Below are 23,633 nucleotides of genomic sequence, written 5' to 3' on the forward strand. Positions count from 1 at the left end.
GATCCAGAGTATCAGAGAGAAAAGGCATCTGAAGTCTGGAGGAGATCACAGGCAAGCAGAGCCACACAGGATACACTTGTTCACTCGGCACCCAGGCTTTCCTGGGGGGGCTGGTCACTGTGCACCCCTTCCTAGCATGGACCACAGTGCCAGACTCCAGACATTTATAGTGCCACAAACCCTCTGTGTCAATAAGTGGATGCAGACACTCCCCAAATCCAGCTTCCCAGACGCCAGCCTGGGGCCTCCCTAAGGACAGCAGGCTCAGGCTTCTAACACTTTCCTGCTGCTTACGTTCTCCTGTTTAGTGATCTGTGAATTCAGAATGTGGCTCCTTACGAGGTCTGGTTTAAATAGCCTCTATAGAAGTTTGGCTTAGTATGTTTAAGGTAGATGCTGAATCTTCTATATTCCTTCTGCTTTCTCTTGCTTGTCTCTAAATTGTGTGTGTGTGTGTGTGTGTAAGTGTGTGTGTCTGTATGTGTGGTGCATCTCCATGTGGTAAGTGTGTGATACGATGTGTGTATGTGGTGTGATTGTGTCTATGTGCACAGGAAAGTCTGTGGGGTGAGATGTGTGTCAGTGTGTGGTATGCATGTGTGTTTGAGTGTGGGTAGTGTGGTGTGTGTGTGTGTGTGTGTGTGTGTGTCTGATGCACCTGTGTGAGTACGTGTGCTGGTGCAGGGGGAGGGAAGGTGTGCACTCACAGAGACACAGGAATGGCTGGGATCCTTGCGTGCCTTCTGAGTTTTCATTGATTTGTGCGGCAGTGTGGCCAGGAGACTGCTCGGTCTGGCTCATGGAGCAGGGTGGTCCTGGTGCTGACTGGTGGTGACCACTTCCACTGCTCACAAAACCTCTGGCATGGTCCCAATGTCTATGGTAATAAAATCACCACAGCCACCAGCTCTTGGCTCTCACCTCCTCTGCGGGCTGGGCACAGATCCCAGAACATTCTGGCTGGAAGCTCTGTCATCACCGCAGCTGGCGACACCTTCCTTCTGTCCTCCTCCTCTGCTGCAGCTACGGAGACACCACCGTCTGTCCCACAGCTCCTTCTCAGAGCCACACATTGGATGAGGCCAAAGCTAGGCCACTTCCCACCTTCCCTCAAGCCCTCTGACATTCTCCTGAACTCTGAGAACTTCTAGGCACACAAGTACACTCTGTAAGTCTGCACATCCCTAAATCACTTGTTATCATTCTCCTAAATTGACAAAGAATTTGAGGTTGAAAAATCCTTTCCACTGGTCTTTAAAAGTATTTCTACTACTTTAAAATTCTATTTTGATTTTTGTTTCTAATTAGGAGATCCAGCCTTTCTCTCTAGAAGTTTCTAGAATCGCCAATATATAAAAACCTCATTATTTCCCTGTTTGCTGCTCCAGGTCTCACTCTATTCTTGATCATGCCTTCCTCCTGAGCCTTCAGAATTTTCTGGTCCTGCAGGGCACAAAGGCCCCTCCTCTGCTGCAGCCTGTTGCAGATTTCCAAAAGTGCCTGCGAAGTTCTCCTCAACTACCCCTGTCTTCCGCTCTCCTTGCTCTTACGGGTTTACATGGTGCTACTTTTTAAAAGTCATTTTTTGGTGCCTCAGGAAAGGGAGGAGGTACACGTGCCTGCTCAGCCTCCCAGCTCTGATAGGTGGCCCTTCCATGTGTGCCTCCTCATGGTTCCTGGCTGCCTTCCAAAAATCCTTTTGACCATGATTGCATGGGTGTTTTCATTCAAAAATCAATAATTGAGGGGCACCTGGGTGGCTCGCTGGGTTAAGTGCTTTCCTTTAGCTCAGATAATGATCCTGGAGTCCCAGGGTTGAGCCCTGTGTTGGGCTCCATGCTCAGCGAGGAGCCTGCTTCTCCCTCTGCCTCTCACTCTGCTTGTACTCTCTCTTAAATAAATAAATTTCTAAAAATCTTTAAAATAAATAAATAAGTAAATATCATCAATTGAAAATGCAGTGAACTTAAGAAAACTATTTCAGTTTTTAAACAATTGAATGAACCACAGTTGGGAAATTACTACATGTGAATGTACTACATGTTTGAATCAATAAGCTAAAGGTCATCTTAGCGTACTTACGAAAATAGTTTTGACCCACCAGACCCCCCAAAAGAATTGTGAGAACCCCAGGTTCTGTAGGTTAAATTTTGAAAATTGTTGGACTACACATTACTTTCATTATAATTTTATAATATCAATAGATTTTTGAAAGTGTACTAGGGGGTACATTTGTGTCACATTTTGTGCACCAAATACATGTTGTTGTTTTTCTCAAAGGGTCCATCTTGCTGGGACGATGTCCTAATCCCAAACCGGATGACTGGTGAATGCCATTCGGCAAACTGCCCTGGGACTACAGCTGTGAGTACCTGGTCAAATCCATTTTTTTCATTGTGGCATCTTCAGTATTTTGTAGGAAATTAGAAAAGAGACAAGAATGCCAACTGACTTTTCTTCCATCTGATAGTATTCAGCAAAAGTGTCACCAGAGTCAAAGTATTTATTGAGTTGCCCCAAATTCTACATTGTTCGTTGCCATCCTGTCATTTTTCTAGAGGCTTTACTACTTTGGATGACTGTGTTGAAACATGTCAATTAAAAAAAAAAAAAGAAAGAAAAGAAGCATGTCAATTTAAATTCCTTCCAAAGCGATATTCATGGAATATAAAGAAGAGCCACTTCAGAGCCTAGCAAAGAAAAAAAAAAGTAGCAAAGATATAAGGTTAGTCTTTGTGCCAATGCTGTGATATTTTGTCTTTATAATAATTCAAAATTGCTTTCTTTCTTTATCTCTTTCTACCTTTCTTTTTCTGACATACATAGTGGACTTTAGGAAATCCCATATGGATGAGCAGCTCTACAATTGAATGACCATCTTCTGTTCTCTGCAATCCCCATCCCCTTTGCAAACATGTGCCATAAGTTTGATGTTTCTTAAAGAGCAGATATTTCTTAAAAGAGATACTAAGTGCTGAACTCATTTTTTAAACCATTTTCTATTGGGATCATGTTTGTAATTTGTATATTGTTTTACTTTTTTACCTCAAAAATTCCTGGATCTATCATCGTCTGATTGTGTATATATCTCCTGAGCTGTAAATACTCTTACGGTGCCAACCCAAATGTCAATGTTAGTTCACAAACTGTCACAGCCAGCTGGCAGTTAATATCTTCTCTAAGGAACAAAGTCTGTCAGTAGCAACAGGTACAGCATTTGAGCTAGAATCATTAGGCGTGCCTCCTCTCTCCAATCTGTGGGGCGATTACAAGGAATTGAGTGAGCAGTAGGCAGCACTAACAATCATTTTCCATCAAACAGGGGTGAGGACCGCAAACAGATTTTGATTCATGCAAATCCTGAAGAAAAATAATGACTTGTATGTCAGTCACATATATCGAGGCATTATAGTCTTATAAGTTAGCTACCAGGATGAAATGAAAGTGTATATATTTATGGAACAGAGTTCTTAGGTAGAATTACATATACCTATATGCATACAGGTGTAATATATACATATTATACTATACAATATCTCTTAATTACAATTACATGCAATAATAACTGTATCGCCATCCCTCCATCCATTCACCCATCTACAACATACACACGTTATCTGTTCTGTGTAACACTGTGGCCTCTGTATCATCTTTACCGTAATTTGAGATCCTTTGAAAATCGACTGTAATTCCTGACAGTCTGACTACCTCGCCTGGACCTTGATATTAATTGGCAGGATTCAGTCATAGCAGGATAGACACTTTTGCAAGGACTGAGCTTCACATCGGTCAAAGGGAGAAACTCTGTTCAGTGGGACCTAGAAGCATTTCCTTTGCTCGTTGCGCATTCTACTTACCTTATATATCAGTACATGGAATTCAGTGTAAATTAAGTTATATCGTAGCTCTATCTGACAGCATGGTGAGCTGATACCCTTCAAAATCTTTTCAGTGCACACCATATAAAAATACTGGACTAAATTACAAACATGCATTTTTAAAGGAATGGCTGTGCTGAGAGCTTAATAAGAAAAAGTATATATATCAAAACTAGGAGAAAGTTTTCCAGGGAGAAAACTGTTGGCTGAAGCCAGCCACCCGCTTGGTAGTAACTACTGATCCCTGGGAGCTAGAGCCTAGGTGGGCAGGCATCCATGGAAGGCTATAGCTGAGTTTATGGCTTCATCAAGGTGGCAAATTAAACCACAGAATCCTACATAGAGCTAGTACCCATAAAACATGATACCCTTGTGAGGTCTACCAGAGGAGAGGAAGTGCTAGCTTCCTGGAGAGGCAGTGTGTGCTGTCCCTACCACCCCTACCACCCCCACCCCTGCTCACTGTAATCTCCTGTTCGCTGTTCCTCACCCATGTGCACCTGCTCTATTGGCCGCCCAAGGTCTCACAATGAACCAGATCCCAAGCAAATTCAGACTCCCCGAGAAGGAGGACAGCCCCTGCCCACCTTCCCAGACCACTCTAGGGTTATACACATCGTCCCCAGCCCAGGTTGAAGTCTGAACTCATAATTGAGTCTGCATTCCAGACAAGAAGGTCTGTCCACAAAACCCTTCAGAAATGAGCCTGCTCCATGGTGCCCCTGAGGCATGTGCTGCTGGTCCTGAGGCTGATCCCCTGCAGCTGGAAGCCACCCATTTCTATTTGCAGCCCACCCCAATAGGATGCCCCTGGTGAAATGTGGTGAAGCCTTTATTATCACATGGTGCAGGGCATACTGAGGAAGTGTGTCCAGGATAAGGGGATTGAAACCATCAGAGCCGTCAGCTAAAGACTTAAAAGAATAATAAGAAGAAAACAGAAAGCCATGAAGCAAGAGAACCTTGCCCAGAAGCCACCAGTAGATGCCCCTCAGGGTCCCTTTGCCACCTGGCTGAGATCTATGCCTATGCAGTGACAGGGGAGACACAGGGGCCACCTTCTTTGATGTCATGGGTGGTGCTATGCATCTCAGCACAGCCAGAGTGGAAAGGAGGGGTGGGTTCTGCTATAGCTGTGGGGTCAGACAACTTTCCCCAGGGAGGGGGGACAGGGAATGCAGCACAACCCCTGCCAACTTGCACACAAGCTCTCACGGTGTCTCCCCACCACCTCTCTGGACCAGAGGCTTTCTCACAGTCCCCTCTCAGGTATGAATACATCTCTTTAGAGCAAGGATGAATGCTGAGTGAGTTCCCACCCTCCCGTGGCCAAAGCCCCTCTCTGGTGTGAACTACCAACTGTGTATCTTATGCTGGAGACATGCCACATTGGCTGCACTCATAAACCCCTACCAGCATGTGACCTTTCTGGTGACAGGTGACACAGGAGCTCCTGAAAGAGTTCCCACTCCAGGCCTTTCTGCTGTCTGGACTTCCAGAAGGAGGTGGGGGCTTTGGCTGTCTCATGCACTCAAACAGCTTTCCGTGCTTGAAACTTTCTGGTGCCAAACAAGAAGAGGGTTTCTAATGAAGGCTTCCTCACTGGCGTTGTTCATGGAAGGCTCTTCTCTGCTGTGCACTTTCTGAGGACACCTTGCACTCCTGACCATGTGGAATTGTGCTCTCCATCAGTTGTCAGGTGGTAAATAAAAGCTGCTTTTCTTGGAAAGCCTCCCTACACACCTTGAATTTGTAGGTTCAAGTCTGAGTCTTGGGTGCCTGGGGCAGGTCATGTTCTTGCTGTCCAGTGCCCAGGCCGACTCACCACACACACCCCTTTTGGGGTTGGAGGCCTCAAGTCCCAGCAGGAGCAACAGTACAATGTTTTCCAGTGTATACACCATAGATGTGCCCTGGGCTTTGTCCAGAAGCCCCTCTTCTCCCAGGAGAGGCACACAACCACACCCTCCAAGGTCATCAGTCCCAGCCAATTTCAGCATCTCCATGGCTGTCATTGGAGCTTTGGGCTAGGAGCTTCTCAGAAGCTGTCATGTTTACCCTCCTGGGAAACAGCATCTGGCCCCATGATCTACTCCATCTAGTGGTTTTCAACATCTAACCCTTGAAGCTAAAGATTTGAATTGAATTGCCTAAGATAACCATCCCAGGGATTGAAATAAAATACAGATGTCAAATTAGTTTTAAAAAAGAAAGAGGATAGTGAAGTAGAGGAAAGTGGGACAGATAAGTAGCACGCTCACACATGCGCACGTGAGTACACACATGCATGCACAAACACACACACACACAAAACAATAGGATAAAACCAAATACAATGGTGATAAAATAAAATATAAATGTACTGAACTTTAAAAGATTAAGATTCTGGGGATCCCTGGGTGGCTCAGCAGTTTGGCGCCTGCCTTTGCCCCAGGGCGCGATCCTGGAGTCCTGGGATCAAGTCCCGCATCGGGCTCCCGGCGTGGAGCCTGCTTCTCCCTCTGCCTGTGTCTCTGCCTCTCTCTCTCTCTATGTCTATCATGAATAAATAAATAAATAAATCTTTAAAAATAAGTAAATAAAAGATTAAGATTCTAAGACTAGGTTTAAAGTAGAAAATCCAGCTCTACATGAGTTACAAAAGATATACCTAAAACATGAAAACAAAAGCGTTGGGAGTAAAAGAGTAGAAAATGGCATACCAGGCAAATATTTTTTTAAATTATCCAGATTTTTTTAAATTTTTATTTATGATAGTCACAGAGAGAGAGAGAGAGAGAGAGGCAGAGATACAGGCAGAGGGAGAAGCAGGCTCCATACACCGGGAGCCCGATGTGGGATTCCATCCCGGGTCTCCAGGATCGCGCCCTGGGCCAAAGGCAGGCGCTAAACCGCTGCGCCACCCAAGGATCCCCATACCAGGCAAATATTAAATGAAGCATAGCTTTAAAAAAATCTATTTATTTTTAGAGAGAAAGATTGAGAGTGAGAGCATGCAAGGAAGGGGAGAGGCAGAGGGAGAAAAAGAATCCTGAAGCAGACTCTGTGCTGAACCCAGAGCCACATATGAGGCTCAGTCCCAGGACCCTGAGATCATGACTTGAGGTGAAATCAAGAGTCAGCCACCTAACCATTGGAGCCACTCAGATGCCTCTCAAAGGACAGCTTTTGAAACCATTTTAATTGCATATAAAATCAGTTTTTAGGAGAAAAGGATTATTAAAATTTGTATTTATATATATTCTTTTTTTAAGTTTTTATTTTAATTCCAGTTAGTTGATCTAACAGTGTAATATCAGTGTCAAGTGTACAATATTCAACATTCCCATACGTCACTTGGTGCTCATCACAACCAGTGCCCTCGTTTGTCCCCATCACCTATTTTCACCCACCCACCTTTCCTCTGATGACCACCAGTGTATTCTCTAGACTTAAGAGTCTTTATCTTTTTTTAAAAAAATTCAATTTCAATTTAATTAACATATACTGTAGTATTAGTTTCAGAGCTAGAATTCAGTGATTCCATCAGTTGCATACAACACCCAATGCCCATCACGCAGTTACCCCATCCCCCGCCCCATCGACCTGCCCTCTGGTGACACTCAGTTTGTTTCCTAGAGTTAAGAATCTTTTATGATTTGTTTCCCTCTCTGTTTTCCTCTTACTTTATTTTTCCTTCCCTTCCCTTGTGTTTATCTGTTTTGTTTCTAAAATTCCACCTATGAGTGAAATCATATGGTATCAATCTTTCTCTGACTTATTTCACTTAGCATAATACTCTCTAGCTCCATACACATCCTTGCAAGTGGCAAAATTTCACTTTTTAATGGCTGAATAACATTCCATCATATACATAATTATAATATATATAATATTCCAGCATACAAATAATTATGTTATATATAATATTCCATCATATATATACATGTATGTGTGTGTGTGTGTGTGTATCACACCTTTATCCATTCATCAACTGATGGACACTCGGGTTGCTTCTATATCTCAGCTACAAAAAATGCTGCTATAAACATAGGTGGTGTGTGTATATCCCTTTGAATTAGTGTTTTTGTATTCTTTGGGTAAATACCTAGTAGGATGATTGTTGGATCATAGGGTAGTTCTATTTTTAACTTTTTGAGGAGCCTTCATACTGTTTTCCACAGAGCCTGAAATGCCAGTTGGCATTCCCACCAACAGTGCATGAGGGTTCCCCTTTCTCCACAAACATCCTCACCAACACCTGTTGATCCTTGTGTTTTTAACTTTAGCCATTCTGACAGGTGTGAGGTGATATCTCATTGATTTGCATTACCCTGATGGTAAATGATGATGAACATCTTTTCATGTGTCTGTGGGCCATCTAGATGTCTTCTTTTGAGAAATGGCTTTCCAAGTCTTCGCCTAGGTTTTAATTGGATTATTTGTTTTTTTGAGTGTTCGGTTGTGTAAGTCCTTTGTATATTTTGGGTGCTAACCCTTTATCAGATGTGTCATTTGCAAATATCTTCTCCCATCCTGTAGATTGTCTTTTGGTTTTGATGATTGTTTCCTTTGCTGTGCAGAAGCTTTTTATTTTCATTTAGTCCCAATAATTTATTTTTATTTTTGTTTCCCTTGTTTTAGGAGACATATCTAGAAAAAAAGTTGCTACAGCTGATGTCAAAGAGGTTATTGACTGTGTTCTCTTTTAGGATTTATATGCTGTCATGTCTCACATTTAGATCCTTACTCCCTTTTGAGTTTATTTTTGTATTATGATGTAAAAAAGTGATCCAGTTTCTTTCTTTTACATGGTACTGTCCAGTTTTCCCCACATCCTTTGTTGAAGACACTGTTTTCTCCTTTGGATATTCTTTCCTGCTTTGTCAAGGATTAATTGACCATGTAGTTGTGGAGCATTTCTGGGATTTGTTTTGCTCCAGGGATCTAAGTGCCTAGTTTTTGAGTCATACCATACTCTTTTGATTACTGTAGCTTTGTATTATAACTTAAAGTCTGTCATTTTGACACTTCCAGCTTTGCTTTTTGTTCTTACAGATTGCTTTGGCCATTTGGGATCTTTTGTGGTTCCACACAAATTTTAGGATTGTTTGATCTAGCTCTGTGAAAAATGCTATTGTTATTTGATAGGGATTGCATTCAATCTGTAGATTGCTTTAAGTAGTACAAATATTTGAGTAATAGTTCTTTTACAATCCATGATCATGGAATGTCTTTAATTATTTTGTGTCATCTTCAGTTTCTGTCATCAGTGTTTTAAGTTTATTGATTTATCTATTCATGAGGGACACACAGAGAGAGGCAGAGACATAGACAGAGGGAGAAGCAGGCTCCCTTTGGGGAGCCCGATGTAGGACTTGATCCCAGGACCCTGGGATCACCACCTGAGCAAAAGTCAGATGCTCAGCCACTAAGTCACCAGGTGCCCCTCATCACTGTTTTATACAGGTCTTACACTTCTTCGGTTAGGTTTATTCCTAGATATCTTGTTATGTTTTGTGCAATTGTAAATGGGATTGTTTTCTTAATTTCCCTTACTGCTGCTGTATTAGTGGTATATAAAAATGCAATAGAGTTCAATACAGTGATTTATATCCTGCAATTTTAGTGAATTCATTTATTGATTTTAGCAGTTTTCTTGTACAGTCTCTTGGGTTTTCTATATGTAATATCATGTCACCTGCAAATAGTGTGAAAGTTTCATTTCTTACCAATTTCAATCTTTTATTCCTTTTTGTTGTTTGATTGCTGTGGGTAGGACTTCCAGTACTGTGTTGAATAAAAGTGGTGAGAGTAGATATCCTTGTCTTGTTCCTGATTAAGGGGAAAGCTCTCAGTTTTTCATCGAGTATGATGTTAGCTGTGGGTTTTTCATAGATAAAGTTTATTATGTTATGGTATATTTCCTTTAAACCTACTTTGCTGAGGGTTTTTATCATGCATGGATGTTGTACTTTGTCAAATGCTTTTTCTGCATCTGTTGAAATGATTGTATGGCTCTTATCCTTTTTCTTATCTTTTTTAAGATTTTATTTATTTATTCATGAGAGACACAGAGAGAAAGAGAGGCAGAGACACAGGCAGAGGGAGAAGCAGGCTCTATGCAGGGAGCCTGATGTGGGTCTCGATCCTGGATCTTCAGGATCATGCCCTGGGCTGAAGGCGGCACTAAACCGCTGAGCCACCTGGGCTGCCCTATCCTTTCTCTTATTGATGTGATGTATCATTGATTTGTGAATATTGACTCATTCTTGCAACCCAAGAATAAATCCCAAATGACTGTGATGAGTGATTTTTTTAATGTATTGTTGAATTTGATTTGCTAGTATTTTGTTGAGAATTTTTGCACTGTTCAACAGGGATATTGGGCTGTAGTTCTCTTTTTTAGTGGTGTCTTTATCTGGTTTCGGTGTCACAATAATGCTGGCCTCATAAAAAGGAAAACTTCCTTTTCTGTTTTTTAATTGTTTGAGAATGATAGGTATTCACTCTTCTTTAAATGTTTGGTAGAATTCATCTGTGAAACCATCTGGTCCTGGACTTTAAGTCTGTTGGGGTATTTTCTTTGCTGGTTATCAGTCTCTTCAAATTTTCTATTTCTCTCTGTTTTGGTTTTTGTAGTTTATATGTTTCTAAGAATTTATCCATTTCTTCTAGGTTATCCAATCTGTTGGTATATATTTTTTCATAATATTCTCTTATAATTGAATTTCAGTGGTTTCAGTTGTTATTTCTTCTCTCTCATTTGCGATTTCATTTATTTGAGTCCTTTCTTTTTTTTTCTTGATAAGTCTGGCCAGAGGCTTATCAGTTTTGTTGATTTTTTCCCAAATAACCAGCTCCTGATTTCTTCGATCTCATCTCTTGATTTTTTAGTACCTATATCATTTATTTTTGCTCTAATCTTTATTGTTTCATTTCTTCTCCCGATTTTAGGTTTTGTTTTTTGTTGTTTTTCTAGCTCCTTTAGGTGTAGGGTTGGGTTGGTTTGTTTTTGTTTTTGTTTTTGTTTTTGTTTTTGTTTTTTGAGATTGTTCTTGCTTCTTGAAATAAGCCTGTATTGCTATAAACTTCCCTCTTAGACCACTTTTGCTGGATCCCAAAGGTTTTGAATCATTTTGTTTTCATTTTCATTTGTTTCTATGTATTTTTTTTATTTCTTCTCTTATTTCCTGGTTGACTCATTCATTGTTCAGTAGCATGCTATTTAACCTCCATGTATTTGTGGTCTTTCTGGATATTTTCTTGTGGTTGACTTCTAATTCCATAGCATTGTGATCGGAAAGAATGCATGATGTGACTTTGGTCTTGAATTTGTTGAGGCACTAATATGTAATCTATTCTGGAGAATGTTCTGTGTACACTTGAAAAGAATGTGTATTCTGCTGTTTGAGGATGGAGTGTTTTGAATATATGTATTAAATCCATCTGTTCCAGTGGCATTTAAAGCCATATTTTCCTTATTGATTTTCTATATAGCTGACCTGTCCATTGACTTAAGTGGTATGTTAATATTCCCAACTACTATTGAAATATTAATGATGAGTTCCTTTATGTTTGTTATTAAAGCTTTATGTGTTTGGGTACTCCTGTGCTGAGTGCATAATATTTACAACTGTTATATCTTCTTGTTGGATTATCTCCTTTATTAATATATAGTGTCCTATGCCTCTTCTTACAGTCTTTATTTTAAAGTCTGTTTTGTACATACAAGTATTACTTCTCTGGCTTTCTTTTAACATCCATTTCTATGATAGATGTTTCTCCATTCCCTCACTTTCTATCTGAAGGTGTCTTTAAGTCTAAAACAAGTCTCTTGTAGGCAGCGTATAGATGGCTCTTGTTTCTTTGTTTGTTTTTCCATTCTGTCTCTCTATGTCTTTGATTGAGAGTTTAGTCCATTTACATTGAAAGTGGATCATTGATAGACATGCATTTATCGCCATTTTATTACTTCTTTTGTGGTTGTTTCCGAAGATTTTCTCTGATTCTTTCTTGCCTTTCATGCTTTGCTGATTTTCTTTAGTAATATAATTTGATTTCTTTCTCTTTATTCTTTGCATATTCATTAGTGGTTTTTCATTTATGATTACTGTTTGGCTTGTGTCTAACCTCTTCTGCATATAGCAGTCTATATTAAGTTGATGGCTGTTTAAGTTTGAGTATATTCTTTTCTCCTCTCCTTCTCACATTTTAGGTATATGCTATTATATTTTTTATCCTTTCTTTTGTGAGTTCATTGACTGATTTCCTACAGAATCATTCATTTTTGCTGCTTTCATGTTTTCTACCTTAATACTGTCACTTTTGGTTTGTCCCTTACAAAGAGTCCCCTTTAATATTTCTTGTAGGGTTGGTTTAGTCGTCCTGAACTCCTTTAGTTTTTGTTTGTCTAGGAAACTCTCTCTCTCTCCCCCTATTCTGAATGATGGTCTTCTTGGATAGAATATCCTTGGCTGCAGATTTTTCCCATTCAGCACTTTGAATATATCATGTTACTCCCTTCTGGCTTGCAAAGTTCCTATTGAAAAACCTCCTGCTGGCCTATGGGTTTTCCTTTGTAAGTTACTGACTTCTTAGGTGTTGCTCTAATTTTTTTTCTTTATTACTACATTTTGCCATTTTATTTTTATTTTTTTTAATTTATTTTTTATTGGTGTTCAATTTGCCAACATATAGAATAACACCCAGTGCTCGTCCCGTTACTATGTGTCTTGGTATGGTTCTGTTTTTGTTGATCTTGTTGGGAGTTCTCTGTGTCTCCTAGATCTGGATATCTGTTTCCTTCCCCAAACTGGGGAAGTTTTCCAACTGTCATTTCTTCAAATAAATTTTCTACCCCCCTTATCTCTCTCTTCTTCTTCTCAAACTCCTACAATACAAATATCACTACATTTGGTAGGGTCACTGGGTTCTCTAGTCTCTTCTCATTTTGCATAGTTCGTTTTTCTCCCTTTTGCTCAGCTTATCTCCTTTCCGTTACTCTATCTTCTATATCACTAATTCGTTCCTCTGCTTCTGTCCTGCTGTGCATTCCATCAAATGTATTTTCATTTCCTTTATTGAGACCTTTATCTCTGCTGTTATTCCTTTTCACTTTGTTAAAGGTCTCATTCATGTCTTCTACCCTTAAGTCCAGTGAGTATCCTTATGATCATTATTTTCAATTCTCTATCAGACATGTTCCTTATATCTGTTTTGCTTAGCTCTTTAGCCATGGCCTTGTCCTGTTCTTTCATTTGGGATAAATTTCTGTCTCCTCATTTTGTCTACCTCTCCGTGTCTGTTCCTATGTGTTAAGAAAGTCAGCTATGTCTTCTGCTCTTGAAAGTAGTGACTTTATGAAGAGGTCCTGGAGTGCCCAGCAGTACAATATCCTCTGTTCACCAGAATCTGATACTTCAGGGATGTCTCATATATGTCGCTATGCCCTACCATAGTGTTTGAGTTACTTATCCTTTCAGTGCCCTCATCTAAACTGACTCTCTGCTTGTTATGAGCTCTTTTTGCTCTCTGTAGCATTAGTGGGACCCAGGCAGGCCAGCTCTGAGGGGATGTGCCCACCCAAGAACTTGAGAGCAGTGTTAGCAAAATTTGCACTGGACCACTAGTCCTATGCCAGATCTCACAAAGTGCTGTAATGCTGGAGGCTGTATGCCATGATGGCCCATGGCATGAGACGGGTGAAGGCACATGGCTGAGTGTGGCAGAGTAGCTGGGTACTACACAGCAGCGGTACATTATTAAAAATTTAAAAAGCATTATTAAAAATAGATTTTGATAAAAGCTTCAATAACTCAGAAAGATATAGCAGTTTAAAAATTGTATGATCTTAGTAATATGAACTCAAAATATATTAAGGACATACTGTCAAGATTAATCAAGTATATGGATAAATCTGGTAGGAGGGTAGGAGATAGTAACATTAAGCTCTGAGGGGTTGAGAGCTCCAGCAGCATAATCAGGAAGCATGTGGCAGGTCAGTACAACCAGTGACTAGGGTTGCTTCATGAACACTGCACCTGACACCTGGAGATGCCTTCTTTTTTTTTAAGCATATATGGAACATTTCAACAATTGATCATATTTTAGGGCATTAAGGCATTTTAAGAACACTTACAAAAGCATAACCCTAGGAGTGCCTAGGTAGCTCAGTCTGTTAAGTGGCTGCCTTTGACTCAGGTTATGATCACGGAATCCTGGGATCGAGCCCCGCACATTAGATGCCCTGCTCAGTGGGGAGTCTGCTTCTTCCTCTGCCCCTCACCCCACTCCTACTCTCTCTCTCTCTCTCTCTCTCTCTCACTCTCTCTCTCTCAAGTAAATATATAAAATCTTTTTTTTTTAAAAGCATGACCATGAAAGTATCTGAAACATGGAAATTCAATTAACTTAGTCAGTAAAAGTCCAACTGGAAATATGAAACCAAACAACAATGAAAATATACCACATATCAAATCCTTGGGGATGTTAGAATAGAATATTATATTAGAATTTAAAGGGAGTATTTAGGACCATCTAAAAGAAGAGAGAATACAATTATGTAAACATATTGTTTAAAAGGTAGAAAAAGAAATTGTTATATCCAACTATTTTTCTCCTATTTTTAGTGAACATTAAATAAAGGAATTGAAGGCATGCACACTTTTTTGTAACCAGTGGCTGGCAGAGCACTCAGTGTGAGAAATTTAATTCATTCTTTCTCTTTCTTATCTTAAAGTCTTTTTTTGTGAATTCCATTTTTACAGTGCAGCTACATATAAACACTGACTCCTGTATTTTCTGTGTGTGGTATTTGTTTCTTAAGAAGGTGAGAAGATAGGCATTTTTTAAGTAGTTTATCATATTTAAATTTTCAGGGTATTTTAACTTTTTGACAGTATTTTATACACTCATATATTTATGAGGATATATTATATTCTCATAAAAAGTTAAATTTCTGTCACTTGAGAAAAATATCTATATACTTAAAATTCAAAAGTGCAAGGTCCCTAATGTATTCATAATTAATATTTATACACTTAAAGATAATCTAACTAGATCATTTTAAGTAGCAGTGAAATCTAACCTTGGCTTTTAAGAGTACAAATATAAACTTGACCCTAACTGCACTTTAGACCTAGAAATCTGTACCTAATTCAGTTTTACACTAATCACTGTTATCTCAGGAAGGAGCATAGCATTAGATCTGAAAGACATCTTACTTTTTTATAAAAAGAATTCCAGTCAACTCAGAGGGTATATATGCTTCAGATTTAAAGAAGGACAAAAATCACTTAGGATTTTTTCCATTACTGAAATGAAATCAACTTTGGATATGACATAAGACTTTAAATTTTGGGAGGACCTGTGTGGCTCAGTGGTTGAGCTGCTGCCTTTGACTCAGGTCATGATCCTGGAGCTCTGGGATTGAGTTCTGCATCAGGCTCCCTGCAGGGAGCCTGCTTTTCCCTCTGCCTATGTCTCTCATGAATAAATAAATAAGATCTTAAAAAAAAAAAGACTAAATTTTCTTTGTAAATCTTCTTTGATATTTTATGTATCATACCTTAAACAACAAATATATTCATGTCTGTCCATGCACTGGGGATATGTGGTTTACTTAGTTGCACACATGTAGGCTACGGCATACCCGGAGGTCCCACTCTCCAGGTGTTATTTCTGAGTTCCAAATTATAACTTAACAGTGAGTATCCCTTGTTCAGCAAACAGTCTCCTGTGAAAACCTCTGACTTAGTAGTGCTTTTGTGGTAATAAAGGGTCTCTTAGCCAACTGTGAGAATGTTGCCTTTTCCCTTACACCTTATAGTTGGACAGCAGGATCTGGGAGAAGGGGATAGCTCCTTAGATGACAAGGGAAAAATTAAATCATGTCTTTGTCTTAGTTTGTCCAGGCTACTCTAACAGAAATACCATAAACCGGGTGGCTTATAAAAAAAAAACAAAAACAAAAACAAAAACAAACATTTATTGCCCACAGATCTGTAGGCTAGGAAATTCAAGGTCAAGGGCCTACTTCCCGATTCATAGATATCATCGCGTGGTAGAAGAGACAAGGGCTGTTTCTGGAACATCTCTTAAAAGGCACAAATTCCATTCATGAGCTTCCTGCTCTTATGATCTAATTACCTTATAAAGAACCCACCTCCAAATACCATCACCATAGGGATTAGGTTTCCATATTTCAGTTCAGGGGAACACAAATATTCAGTTCATAGCAATCATCAAAGTAATAAATGGGCTAAGGTCAATATTTTTGTTCTTGATAAGGAGCATTATTTTACAACTTAACAACCTATAAATACATTATGTTTTTGAATGGTAATACTGAAATCTCATGTAAAATAATGTATTTTATGCTTAAATTATTTGACTTTGATAGGTGTTAAACTTTTGATAGGTTTTATAAGGAACTTTTGTTACTTATCAGAAACAGTTGAGAAGGACCTCTTAAAATAGCTCAAATGAGATTAGATGCGAAAAGCTATCCAGTAAACTATAATAAATAGCATAATTATTAAACTCACTATAAAAAATGGAAAGCTCCATCTTATTCAACATGAAATTTATTTTTTATATTTTCCCCTAGTTGGGCTCAGTATATGTCAACCAGAACATTAGTTTGAATAAAAGTTAATATTACTAGTCTATATCAGATTTCATCTTCTGGGGAGATGTTGACCAAAATGATATGAATAGTAAATAAGAGTTATCACATACTGAACAATTTTCGTAGAGAGAGCATTTGGGTAGTTTATGTCCAAAAAGTTTCTAATTAATATTTTAGTTTAATCAATCTCCTCATGGGATCTGTGTTTCTTTTGGTTGTTTCTATTGCTGTTTTAGATTTGATTAGAATCTCACAAAATGAAACTCAAGATTTCTCAGGATGGTTTCCTGGTATAGACTCTATGTTCTTATTTTTTCCAGTATGTAATAATAATGGAAAGTTGACTCCTTAAGGAGAGATCACAGGTTGACCAGGTATCCCTGAGATAGTCACAAAAGACAGTGTTTATATGCAAGATGTAAAAGTTGCTACAGGCTCTGTAACCCTGTTCTGCTAAGCCCATCCACACATCGCAGTAACCAACATGGGCACAGACATTTCTGACCCCATTTAAACAATCCCAGCCCTCATGGCTTCCATGAACCCCATCTGTCTGAGAGGGCAGCTGGTCACCTAAGTTTGGAGGAAAGAGAATAAAAGCAGAAGGAAAAGAGAAGAGAACATATGGTCCCCACTCATTCTGCCCTGATGTTTGGTCGAAGAGAAATGGTCTCCCTGTCCTTACAAACACTGTAATGTTTTCTTAATTGTAAATAAAATTGAATTGTGAAAGCTTTGAAGTCAAACTCAGATTATGATTGAATGGTATCTAAGCGTGACAAAGTGGTCTTTGTTGTCTGACATGCAATTTGGGTGACAAACTAGAAACTTCATAGAGCATTTTTCAAAAACCGATCAACTATTCAGACTCAAGGACAGTTCACTTTTAAACTAAGTTTGTAGCACTCAAGAACAAAAAGTGTCATTTTTTAAAGAATTAAGGTAGGAATTGGAAGATAGATATTTTTGTTAGAGTCACTGAAGATTTTGCAAATTTAAATGAAAACCTAAAAATGTTTATTTGTAAAATTTAATTAGTCTACTATGAAAAAAAAGAGTTAGCTTTTAAGAGTGCTAAAGAAATTGAGGTCATTTTCAAGAACCTAGGGGTACTTGGGAGGCTTAGAAGCCAAGAGTCAATTCAAGTGAACTATTTTTCTGTGATATAAACCTCCTTTTGTCTGGGCTCTTTGATAATTTGGTGGAAAATTATATCAACAGCCACCTCCATATAGTTGTAAAAGACTCCTGTGATGCTATTCCATGAAACAAATCTCCAGGAAATGAAACCAGGTACCAGAAATTAATGCATGTGTAGCAGAATCCCTGTACACACAAGATAACCAGACTGTGTCCATGCCAAGTTTCCACACATATAACCTTGATTTAGTTGATGCTATTGTCAAGCAAATGTCCAGTTTCCATAATATATATATTTGAGTATTGAAAATAATTCCTTGCCTCCTCAATTCCAGGGAACTCCTGTTCTGTGTGAATTGTCAGTAGGGTTTTTCACTTGAGGACCTGTGATTCTCTGTGTTATAGTCTGTATTTCATTTTGCATATGATAGAAAAAAATAATGCCTCTTACCACTACACTGCATAAGATGAGCAATTAAAAACTTACTATCCCTAGAGACTCCAAAAGTTACTTAATTTTTCATCTTTCCATAGAAAGATTCCAAAACCAGATATGTTAGTAAGAGCTGCATTGAAGGCTGTATTATGGCATTAGACAAAGGGCCAAGAAAACAAAGAAACAACAAAGACATTTATTGTGTTTAACTAGAAAAAGGTTCATTTCTAGACTACTAGACTTTAGATTGGGGAGAAGGCATATTGATCTGCCAGGAAAGATAGCAATAGGTGTAATAAGATAATTTCAAATAGATTTAAAATGAAATTCTAAGAACAGAAGCAAAGGAAGATTAAATAAATACCATGTAAACATCATCGAACTTTTCAACTGGGATGGTAGATTAGACCTAACTAGAAATAGCAGGGATTAGGGACCAGAGGTTACTCTGTGATCACCTCTGTGCAGATACAGAGGCGGCTAATGGAGTGAGAAGAATAGAAGGAAGATGTGCGAGTGATAGGGCAAGAGAATGAGGACCGCTTCTCAGCCAGGAAATAGCCCTCTTGATCCTTCAGGCAGGTGATTGATGGCTCTCAGAGACCCGCACTTCATCATGCTGTGATGGAGGTCATTAAGAAACCATCATCTCTCTTACTCAGGTCAAGCTAGAGCTCAAAAAGTTATCAAGGGCCATGATAAAATTTAGTTTTTAAGATATATGCTGCAAAAAAAAAAAAAAAATTAAAGCCAGTTTCCCAAATGTAAGATTTAGAATGAAAAAATATATATATGAAGAATGAAATCCAAATTGAGAAGAACCCCACGTGCTATTGAGCACATGTGGTGAAACACTTATTTCCACTAATATTTCTTGGAAAACAAACATAGTTTGGGATCCTCAGATCTGATTTTCCTAAAGTAGGTAATAATTATCATCCCCCTCAATCCTCAGAATTCTGGAAAATAAACATGAGTGTTTTTTGAGATAAATAGACCACTTTTATGTTTAAAGATCATAAAGCAAAATATAATTTTTAAAATATATGTCTTTCCATTGAAAGAAATATAGTCACTTTTATAATAGGTACTTATTTGTTGTGCTAGTCACTGTGCAGAAAATAAAGACTGGCCTTCAGAAACTGGGAACCTATTTGCAGAGATAAGACTTTACAAAAATGACTGCAATTCGGATTCAACAGAGCAAATAAAAAACTTACCAAGCATGTCTTCTATGCCAGGCACTAGGCATAGAAAATCGAATATTCCATTGGCTGCTCTCACAGTTTGGGAAGAAATTCAGGGTGGAGTCAGAAGTCCACGCAAATGAAGATTTTTACCATGAGCTTAAATATTGTCAAAGATGAGTACAAAAGGCTGTAAAAATACTTCACTTAAAAAAAAAAGTCTCCACTTTGTGAATAAACAGAGAAAATAGACAAATTGGTGAATGAATGCCATGGAACAAGCACCAAAAATGCTTGTGCAAGTTCAGAGAAGAGAAATTTCCTCCACGGAGATGACCGAAGGAAAGGCTTCCTGGGGGAGGTGGTACCAGCTGGTGATGTTGGCAAGGTTGAGAATTTTGTGAGATAGAGAAAATAATAGGAATAAAGGAATAGAAAATTGAGGGCTATTCATTCCATGAATATTACTGCTAGATACCAGGCAGTCTGCTCGCCTCTCCTGTGTGTGGAAAACCAACATTCTCTGCCTCCGTGGAGCTCTTCTCAGCCCTGATGGCCTAGCACTTGTCATCAGGGAGGATGAAAAAGAAAAGCATAGGATGCTATGAAGACAAAGAATGGGGTGGAATCTGTGAGTGAGGGCACCCTTGCCTGGGAAAGGCAAGCTGGCGCTGAGGGCTGCAGGTGGAGTTAGCGTGAGCTGGTAGTGGGGTAAAGGGTAACACCCGACAAGAAGGACCCTCTTGCAAGAGTCGGGCTTCAGGAGGAGCCTTTGAGAAGCATCTGGAATTTAGTGGTGACTGACAAACAGGAGGAAGTACAGTTCCCTTTTGGGGTGTTTGTTATTTAGTTTCCATGTAGAGGATTATAGTAGAAGTAACCTTGTGGTTTGCATGTAGAGGATTATAGTAGAAGTAACCTTACCATGTTGAAGTTTGGGTATTTTGAAGGCTGAAGTAGTAGTTAAACTGGTTGGTATGATGGGTAGGATAAGGAACAATGCAAAAAAAAAAAATCTCAAAAGAACAGAAACAAAAGATAATTTTTATACAATTTGCTTATTGTCCTTTAATCCCCCTGGGGAGCGTGTGAATAAAGGTAAATGAGAATTGGCATTTTGCCTTCCTTAAAACTAGAAACACAACCTACAAATGAGATTTTAGTTTGTAACCGATTAGAAGCACCACACTTTTCTTGTATTTATTGGGTCATTAAGAGCAGCCATATGGTTGTCTTCCGTCTTATCTGTTCACGTTTCTCCAGCATGTTCCTCAGTGGGAGTCTGCTTAGTGGTTGATTGAAATTCTATCTTTATCGGCAACTTTCTGTTATCTGTAATTGCCAAAAGTGGATGATCCAATATAAAGGGTTTCCTTTCCCCTGTCTTCCTACCACTCTCATTTTTGTCAAATTTACTGGAAAACTAGAGACTTTTTTTTTTTTTGCCATTAACTTTTGAAAATATTAAAGAGGGCAAAAAATAGGTTACTACATGAAGTAAATTTTGAGTCTAGCTGAGAATCCATTTCTTCCTAAGGATAATCAAGCTGACTGAACTTTATGCTGAACAGTTTGAGGAGTACTGGACTGAGTTAAGAAGCATATCTGATCTGTAACTCCTTCTGTTTTTATGTGCACGTTAATTAACTTCTGTTCATTTCCAGCCTCCATTTGTGAAGCAAAGATTATACATCATTCTTGATATTTCACTGAGTGTTTGTAGGATTCAAGACTCAGTAAAGCTTCCTAATTTTCAGAAATGAAAGATGTTCTGTTGAGATCTCATGACTATCAATATCTGTATATTTTCACATCATATTCAGAAATGCCTATATTTTTTCTTGATCACAGAACTGTCATTTTCTCTTAGAGTTATCTAATTTATTCATTCCTTACCAGTCTTATAAAAATGAACTATTTCAATCAAGCAAAGAACCAATTCTCCATGTGCTTCTAACATTTCATTAAAACTTGCGCTGATGTTCATGAGAATTATAAATCTCATTAAGTGACTTTATGCTAAGCAATTAAAAAGCATATCACTTAGCACAGTGCCCCATATATGAAGACCCTTTAGAGAATCCATTCTAATTTAGTACTTAATAGTGAGCGGTATTAGTTATTATAAGGCATGCACTTAAATTTGGACATTTTCTTGATTGGACAATGAAATGTTTTAAATGCACTCACTTCCAAGGACTGTGGTGTAGTCACATGCTTGAATGATGAAATGTTTATCTCATATAGATAAATGCAAATATAAATAGAGAAGAATGAATAATGGGGTTCATTGTAGGTCAGCAGTTACAGCATATGGCTCTATAAGAATAAAACCACAACAGTAGAAAAAAATTTTTAAAGTACATTTTTTTGGAGTTGAGCCTAGAGGAGCTTCTTAGGCATGGCTTCTATTTAGTCTTAAGGAATATGCAGAGACAACACAGGGTTAGAAAGAAGTGGCTACATAGAACAGGATCCATCAGCCATGGTTACAGGACTAGATGAACTCTGTGATTACCAGATCTCAAGAGAGCAAATAATAGAAAGGTTATCCAGACCAGAGGATTAGTTAGGACACCACAAAGTTATGATTACTACAAATTAGGATTTATAATCCACTAATACTGGTCATCCATACTGTTGAAAGCATGGCTCTTTAGAAATCATGGACTGCCCTCCATGATTTAGTCTTAGTCCTTCCACATTTTCTTTCCAACCACCACAACTGATTACCTTGCAAAGATTCTGTCACAGGTCTCACAGGTAGCTCTCCAAAAGAGAACACAAAACTACACAACAATAACGACCAAACCTCCCTGTAATGATGAAAACCAATCTCTATTAGAAGAAGAGGCAGAGGGGCAGGGGAAGTAATTAAGGTTCGCTGAATAAATGGAAATTAATTACTCTCTCAATCAAATGTTGCTTTGCTGCTTAAAGACATGTCAAGGAGAAAGGCCTCCAGCTAATAAGAATCACCATGGGTCTGGCCAAAAAACATTTGCAGGTTTAGGAACTAAATCTCTGCAACTCAAATCTTGAAGAGACCAAGTCATGCGCTGAAACAGCACACAAAATTTATGAACCATATGAGTTCATTAATTTATACTCTAGGGACATTTCCAACTGTGCAATATTGATATCTACCACCCCCAGATATATTTCTTTTCCTTTTCTCTTCTGCTCCTCTCCCTTTTCTCTCCCTCCCTCTTTCTTATCTTTCTTACTTCTGCTCCCCCATGGCAGCTCCCAACTATCTGGGCCTTGCCCCAAATCAACAAGCTATGCATACTTACATGTTTGTCGGATTCTTTAACACTCTCCTCATCACACACTGGGTTGTAATTCCTCCCTCTTGGACCTAGGCCAGTCATGGGGATTTGTTCCTGAAGGATAGAAAGCAGTGGAAGTGACTCTGTTCTGAAGACGGGTCACAAAAGGCCAAACCGTATCTGTCTGGCTTTTTCTCTTCTGGGACATGTATGCTAGGAGCCCTCAACCAACATAGAAAAGTGGCTGGATCCCATAAGGCCATAATGATAAGAGACCAAATGGAGAGGAGACCACACAGGAGCCAGGAGAAGAGACTGAGGAACCCACGTGTTCCAGCACCCAGCAAGTTAGCCTTCCCATCTTCAACTGCCATTTGTGTGAACAAGAGAGCCTTTGGAGCACTCAGCTTTTGAGCCTCCCCAGCTGTTGACAAGGGAGCAGAAATAAACAGGATCCACCAAATGGTGCTTAAATTGCAGCTTTATAAGTAAAATAATTTTTTTAAAAAATTTGTAAGCCACTAACATTCGGGGTGGTTTGGTGTACACCCATAGATTAAACTGGAACACCTTCCATAGAATTCAGCGTGATCATATAATCGTACCAAAGACTATGCACACTCTGATGTATAAATATGTTGTGTGTGTATGCATATGTTTATGAAAGTGAGTTCATGTTAGAAATCAGACAGTGGTTTGATGATAAGGGCATCAGAGTAGAATCATAGGGACTTGAGAGAGTTCATTCCTGGTGGGCTAGAATCATTTGTGTATTTGAAGTATATCTTTACCTTGGAGAGTATTCAATAGACAGTAACAAGAACTTCCCAATAAATTCCTCACTTATCAGATAACAGTACATCACATAGTCATACCAGGGAATTAAAATACAGTTGTATATCTTCTCAATTTAATCCTATCATTTCTACATGAGGCTACACCCTGGTCTTTTAGATTTTTGCATGAATTTCCTGAGCCACCATTAACAACATATTGATAAATGATTTTATCTCATGGCTCACTTTGACAGTAGTCACAGTTTTACAAAAGGCTAAACTTAGTATGCAGCCTTGCCATCAAGCTCTCGGGCAGAGGGGTCAGAGAAGCTTG

General features: G+C 38.9%; 1 protein-coding gene across 1 annotated transcript in view; it reads left to right on the forward strand.

The window, feature by feature from the left end:
• Positions 1 to 23,633, forward strand: part of PRKN (parkin RBR E3 ubiquitin protein ligase) — a 1,279,940-nt gene that overhangs the window by 621,130 nt on the left and 635,177 nt on the right. The window contains exon 5 of the mRNA XM_026015949.2: positions 2,281 to 2,364. Coding sequence (XP_025871734.2) covers positions 2,281 to 2,364 — 84 coding nt within the window. The remainder of the gene's footprint in view (positions 1 to 2,280; positions 2,365 to 23,633) is intronic.

Source organism: Vulpes vulpes, chromosome 1 (assembly GCF_048418805.1).
Source record: "Vulpes vulpes isolate BD-2025 chromosome 1, VulVul3, whole genome shotgun sequence".
Taxonomy (NCBI): Eukaryota; Metazoa; Chordata; class Mammalia; order Carnivora; family Canidae; genus Vulpes; species Vulpes vulpes.